We start from the raw sequence: 7397 nt of genomic DNA, 5'->3' as shown, positions 1-7397 counted from the left end.
ATCCAAATGTCAAATCATCATGTTGTCCACCTGAAACTAATGTTCTATGTCAATTATATTTCAGTTAAAAAATAAAATAAACAAATATCAAGTGTTGCTGAGGGCATAGAGCTGGAACTCTCATACACTATTGGTGGAAATGTAAAATAGTACAGCCACTTCGAAAAACCATTTGGCAGTTTCTTAAAAAGTTAAACACACAACTCGCATATGAGTCAGCTATTCCCCCTCACAGGTATTTACTTAAGAGAAATGAAAACATATGACCATACAGAGACTTAATAGAAAGGTGAATAGCAGTTTTATTGTAATTGCCAAATATGGGAAGGTTTTTGTTTTGTTTGTTTTTACCTGTTGGTTAATAGTGAATGGATGAACAAACTGTGTGGTATGATTCATCCAATGGATTACCACTCAGCAATAAGAAGTTAACTATTGATACATGTTGCAACATGGATGAATCTCAAGATAATGATGCTGAGTGCAAGGAGCCAGAAACAAATAAGTACATACTGTATCATCTCACTTATATACAAAATTCTACGGGAGGGGAGGGGAGGGCTGGAAAGGAGGCAGGGATTACAAAGCAACATGAGGAAACTTCTAGGGCTAATGGATGTGTTCTTTATCGATGATTGTGATGTTTCATGGATGTATGCATGTCAGCACTTGTCAAATTGCATACGTTAAACATACATACAGAAACATATTGGGTAGAGTTTACTCAATACCAATTATTTCTTAGATGCTCAATAAAGCATCTAAGAAAAGGACTGGGAAAGCAGAAAGTATGGACAGGGAATGGAGAGAACTCTTTGCAGTTACACTGTAAAGGGAAAAAGAGAAACGAAGGGTTGGGCGTGCTAAGGATTTAAGATGGGAGACTTTACAGCACATTTGTTCACTGATGGGAATAACCCAGTAGGGAGAGAGAACTGGTAATACTGTAGAGAGAGAGGGCAGAGGAGATGGGATGGCCGGCACACACACGCAGGGGGCTGGCCTTAGGCAAGACGGCAGCCCGTTCCTCTGGCAGCAAGAGGAAGTGCGAGGGCACAGAGGCTGCAAGGTGGCTGGGTGTGGTGCAGGAGCTTGGGGAAGGTCTCTTCTGATTCTTTTCATTTTCTCAGTAAAATCGAAAGGTCATCAGCCAGGAAAGAGTGAAGAAGGGGAAGAGGTTTTGGAGATTTATGATGAGAGGACTGTGTGACGTGGTTGTCTGGGAGAGTAGGAAAGAACGTTAGGAAAGCTGCACTGAAGACCCACTAGAGGACAGGGGTCATGAATTTCCTCGTGGGACCAGTGCATATGATTGGACAGTTTTCTCCATTTGCATCTTGCTGCTAAGGCGCTTGGGAAGTGGGCCCTGTTCCTTCAGACTTCCTACCTATCAGAGGTCTTTCTGGCCTTCACCAAAATAGCTGCTGCTCCCCTGCCCTCTGTGCTCTACCTCCTCTCCCTGCTTTACTTTTCTTCATATTTATCCCTGCCTGGCAGGGCTTTACCTGCTGCTTTGCTGGTTGTTCATCCTTGCTGTGTGTCTAGTACTTAGAACTAAGTACTAGAACCTGGTACACAGTAGGTGTTGAAAGAACAAAGTCTCAGGGTCTCTCCTCTCCACCCACAATCTCTATCCCAATGTCTTCTGTTAACCCTTTGCACTTCTCTACCTTCCTGTGTCCTGGGAGACTGTACAGATTACATCAACTGGCAGCTTGCTTTCCGGCTGGTTGGGGCCACCTCGGACCACTGGCGGTAGTCTAGAGCAGCAGGAGAGTGAGGTCACAAACTTTATTCTCTAGGACGGTTCCCTACAGGTCACCTCAGGCTGGCTGCACATCAACTGAAGGTCAAAAATTGGTAGTCTCTCCTTCCCTCTCACCTCATCCTTTCAGGGTGATTAGTGACAGGTACACCTTTGTGGTTTCCTTACCCTGCCCTGGCGATGTAAATAATCCTATTAAATCCCCTTAGAATGATCCCAATTTGTGTGCACCATCTGTTTCCTGCTGGGATCCTGACAGAATCCCTATCGGTGAATAATGATTTTAATAACTCTCTGAATTCCATTAGTGCCTCGCTACTCAAATATGGCCAGGGGCCAGCAGCAGGAGATCACCTGGGAGCCTGTAAGAAATACAGAATCCCAGGCCCCACCTTAGATCTACCCATTAGGGATTAGCACTCTTAGATCCCCAGGTGTACTGAGTTTCACTGAAGCTTTTTTGGGTGCAGAAAACCCAAGGATTCACCCAGGCTAGCTCAGACAACAGGGCCTCACACCTCAAGCAGTGGACACTGACTTGCACAGAAGCCTAAGCATAGGACCCCGCAGAAGGGAAGCCTCCTGGAGACAGGACCTGGAGGGTCAGTGTGTCTGAGACCTCAGCAAGGGACATCTGCAGGTCTTTGCTGCTCTGGCCCAGATTCATTCCTCCCGTATATTTACCTCACTGGATCCCTCACCATTTACTCTTTTACCTTTTTGCCCGAGTTTTTGTTCACTTACAGCTTTGTCTAACTCTCAATCTGAGATCACATTTTGCCGATCATGTGCTCCCTGGTCTGTCTCGTAACCTTATTTTGCTGACCACCTAAATTTCAGTTTCTGAGAATAAAAACATTATTTGCCCAATTTGTTCCTGTTTGGGCAGGGCTTTTTGCACCAGCTTCTCTCAAAGGCTAATGGTTGGCCTTTAGGTTAGCTGCCAAGTCCTGATTCAGCAGGCACTGGCTAATATGGTGTAAAAAACGCCTGCCCTGGGCTGTCTGATCAGCAGAGGCTGTGGAAGAAAATCAGACTATGATCACACATCTAGTTAAAACAATCTTAAAAAATATGAAATAGGGTTTTCAAATCTCAGTTGTAGGGTGTTTCCCCTCTACCACCACCTCCCATCCTTCCCTTACTCCCTACACTTCCAGGAAGGCCTGCGTCCTCTGGCAGACTCCAACAGTCATGGAGATGACTTTCCATGTTCAGAGTATTACAAATGCGGTAACAAAATTAATTACATTTAATTAAACTTATCCATTCTTTATAGCACCAAACAAATTGGAAACGCCGTGTTAAGCTTATGAGATGGCAGTCCTCCAAAGGATTCTGCTGCCGGGTGTATCTGCTCCCAGAGATGGAGGGGACATTCGGGATCATCTTACATGAGTGAGTCTCATGAATGGCCTCTCAGCCTCTGATAAGCATCAGGCAAGCATTCATCTCTGGGTCCCAGGCCAAGCAGCGACCTATGTCCTCCCTCCTTCCTGCATTCCAGCAACAGCCTTCTCACTCAATCTTCCTTTCCTCCTCTTTTTTCCATAATGCACTAAAATTATAAATTTGCCTACCTCTTTCCTCTATTATATGGTAGCAGGGGAGGCAACTGTTTGTATTTCTCAAAAGTACAGGGCCTGGTATATGGCAGTTGCTGAATTTATTAACATTTAGTGAATGAACGAATGCTCTTGGTTGTTGGTTTTATGTGTTTCTCTCACCAAGTGTACTAATCTGTTTTTTCTGTGATAACGCCCCAAGTCTCAGTGGATTTCTTGCTCCACAGGTTGGAGAGGTGATTGTGGGAGCTGCAGGTTTCTTTCAATGTCTTCTCACCTTGTGCCCAGACTGAAGCAGTGTCCTCTCTTTGGTCCATACTGGTCTCAAGATGGAAGGCAGGAGGGTAAGAGGGCTGATGGAAACAGTAATGCATCTTAAAGCCTCGGCTGAAACTGGAACAGGCACTTCTACCACATCTCAAGGCCTAAAGTAAGTTATGTGGCCAAGTCCAATATCAGTGGCATGGAAAAAATATGCTTCCCAGAGGGACAGAGGGGGCTGGAGTGAATATTTGCTAAACAAGAATATCATCTACTATGCATTGTTACCCAAGCTTTCTATCAACATTATTTTGATGTTTTAATTAGCTTTTAAAATCAGAAAACTAAAATCCCCTACAACGTATATACAGAGGGTGCCAAAAAAAATGTACACACATTTTAAGAAAAGAAAAGGCTGTATTAAAATGATAACAAAGATGAATACAAGTCACGTTTGACTTCTGCAATTATAAAAGGTGCTCAAAATGGTTATCATCAGCATCCAGACACTTCTGATTATGGCGAACGACTGCTTGAGCAACATTGACCAAAGTGTCCACTGGTATACATTTTGGCACCCCTGGTATTAAAGTCAGGATCCATTCAGTTCCAGGGACAGAAAATAACTCAAAGTAGTTTGTGCAAAAAGGAAAGTTACCAACCCATGACCTCATTGGGAAGTACCAGGAGTAGATTCAATTGAAGCCCAGGGGATCAAACAATGCCCTTAGGGCTCTCTCCATCTCTTGTGTTCATCTCAGTGTGTTGATCTTATTCTCCCAAAGGTCTCAGAGGCAGTTTCCGTTTGCTGGAGACAGTGGCTAAGGCACCTGCAAGACCTACAAGCTACTAGGTGCTAAGAGATCAGGTTTTAGATCACAAAGTTTTCGATTCAGGACTTCTATTGATTTTATAAATGATAGCTAGCAAATCTACAAGTGTAAGTTAAATGAGAAGGCTAATTTAAGAATATGGGAAATTCACTGTTTCAGGATTTGGCCAAACAGTTTAATCTTAAGAACCTTCCCTTGAGAGTGTTCTCTTATTATTGGACACAATGAAACCAATAATTTTATAGGAAATAAGTTTATTATTGACCATCTCAATTCAAAAATATTCTTTCTTAGGGCTGGTCCATCATAATCTGTCTTCTTAAAGGTATTAAATAACCAAAATTATGAGCAATTTTATTTAACAGTACATAGACACTTCTGTAAGATAAACAACATAAGAATTCCTAACAATGAAACAGGCTCTCCAGAATGTGCCATTAAAACAAAGGAGGCATTTTCAATCACAAGATATAAGGACCCATGGATAAAATCTAACAGAGCACATGCTGGAAAATGGGATCAAAAAATGTTATGATCCACCCTCACCTTGTTTGCTCTGGGATGGCCTAGGCACCGCTTGTGAAAGGGGATTAGGATATGGTCACTTCTGTCTGGAGAATGGGTCCTTTGGGCACGGGACTCACGTAATCTAAGTTCCCCAACTTGCCCATGTAATTATGACCAGAGGTTTTAAGGAGAAGACAAGAGCAGGAAGTATTTAGCTTTGACTTTTGAGCAGATGTAACACGAGCTCTTCATCCTCTGCTAAAGACAGGCCCGTATCCAAAGGCTCTAAGGTTTCCCACTTGGCCTTCTTCCTGTTACGACTTGTGGGTCCCGTGTCTTCCACTTGACTGTTGTTCCTTTTCCTCATGCCCTGCTTCTTCTTGGTAACACTGCTGAGAACAAATCCAATGATTTACTTCATAAATGAATAATTAAATTCATTATTATGAAACCAAACACTCAGAATAAAATTACTAGTAATAGTTGGTAAAGTAATGCTATTATTATTATTATTATTATTATTATTATTTAAGAGGGAAAGAAACTATAACTTGAGGATATCTGTGTTATAAGTACCTCCCATTTAATGGATGGGAAGAGAAGGCCTGTCTCTCACGCACTGGGCAATGTACATGGTAGTCTGCACACACTGTCTTATCCAATTCTCACAATTCTAGGAAACTGGGGATGTATTATCCACAATCTGAAAACACTGAGAGGTACATAGTCTGGGCTCCAGACCAGCTCCAATCTGTGCTTGTCCTGCTTCATCAAACCATCTCTATTTAACGTTGGGTTGCCCTTTAGGTAGCAGTCTGTGGGCTAACAGATTATCAGGATACCACGTGCTAATTCTAATATCTCTGCATGAAGTGGTGACATATAGATTGCAAGGAAAACAGAACCTAAAACATTAAATTACAAATTACTTAGGACATCAAATAAATTTTCCCATTTAAAATTGGTCTCTAAGTCCTACACAGTCTTGAGAAATCATAAACATTATTACTGCATTCTGCGCACACCCTGAGGCACAAACCTTAAAAATAAAGCTAATTTCTGAAGATAGAGGCAATCATTTGATACATTAAAAATAAAAAAGGCAAAACCTCCTTAAAAAATGTTGAGATACTGTCATCATGTTCAAAGATGACCCAATTATTGGATACAAAATTAAAACAAAATAAAGAACCCATCTATTAGCAATGGCAATAACAACTATTCAGTAAGGGCTTACTAATACATCCTTTATGCAAGTTACATCATTTATCTTCATGAAAATCCTTGGGGTGTGAAGCATTAGCCTCATTCTACAGTGAGGTTAAGAGAGGTTAAATGACTGGATCCAGATTGTACACTCGGGGTTCACACCCAGATCTGGGTGACTAAATTCAGCTCAAAGCCAGGCTACTGAAAGCAATTTGAGTTTACTCTCTTTAGTCAACATTTGGAGGACAGAACTAGCTGTGAAAGAGCAGGTTAGACATCAACACAGTCAGAGCCTGGCCAACCAACTATTATAATATGTCTAAATCTTAGTTTCCTTATCTGTGAAGATGAGGATTATATCATTTACTTAGCAGAACTGCTATAAGAATTAAATAAAATTATGTAAGTACAAGATCATCGTAGTGCTAAATCCATGGTAGTTTCCTTGCTGCCTATAAACAACTTCCTTTCAAATAAGTGTTTACATTGATGTTTTATAAGAGCAAAAAAATCATCACAGAACTTACATTATAGTCCAAGCATACGATGTAATCCAAAAGAGAACAAACTGCTCAAGTTTCAATGGACTCTATTACTCCTTAAGAAGACAGCTTGGATCGCAAAGTGAATGTGCCTAATCAGCATATACATTTATGACCAGCCTGAAGCAAAACTAAATAACTTTCCCATTTACCTCCCAGAAATGCCCAACGCCCTTACTCAGCAGCCATACTCTCACCATTGGAGGAAAGACAAACTATTAGTCAACACTGTGAGGTTATTTAAAGCCACAAATAACTGCATTTTTAAATAGTGCCTGGAAAGATGGATATGAAAGTGTTCCCTATGATGGGAATTCAGTTGGTAAAGAAATAATTCTTAGTGCAAAGGGGCCTTAATAAAAAGTATTGAGTCCTAATCTGCTTGAGTATGGCCAGTTCTGTGCCAATTCCATTGGGCTAGGGTGCTGTGATTTATTTGGTATAAGATAATACTTATTTTTACCCTGCCTATACTTCAAGTGCATGTCAGAGCAGCTCATCAGAAGCAGCCTAATTAGTGGGCTTTACTAATGCATCCTTTATTAATGTGCTCCTGCACATTATATTCCCTGCAGGAAATAGCTGGTTTGGATAATAAAAGAAAAGATGAGAAATTTACATAGCCCAAATATTTTCATGATTAGCCACTTTGCTCCTTTGTGGACCAGTTCAAATTCAAGAAAGATATTTTATACTACTTTCCACAGCAAGTAAG

The 7397-nt window shown here is 41.2% G+C and overlaps 1 protein-coding gene across 2 annotated transcripts in view; it reads right to left on the bottom strand.

The window, feature by feature from the left end:
- Positions 1-3992: 3992 nt before the first annotated feature.
- Positions 3993-7397, bottom strand: part of DDX10 (DEAD-box helicase 10) — a 276044-nt gene continuing 272639 nt past the window's right edge. Inside the window, exon 18 of one of the 2 annotated variants that reach the window (XM_081063872.1) lies at positions 3993-5323. In XM_081063872.1, coding sequence (XP_080919998.1) covers positions 5143-5323 — 181 coding nt within the window. In that variant the 3' untranslated portion in view covers positions 3993-5142. The remainder of the gene's footprint in view (positions 5324-7397) is intronic. The other variant, XM_081063873.1, reaches the window with a different exon arrangement.

The sequence above is a fragment of the Rhinolophus hipposideros genome, assembly GCF_964194185.1.
Source record: "Rhinolophus hipposideros genome assembly, chromosome: 10".
Taxonomy (NCBI): Eukaryota; Metazoa; Chordata; class Mammalia; order Chiroptera; family Rhinolophidae; genus Rhinolophus; species Rhinolophus hipposideros.
This window is presented reverse-complemented; position numbering and strand designations above follow the sequence as displayed.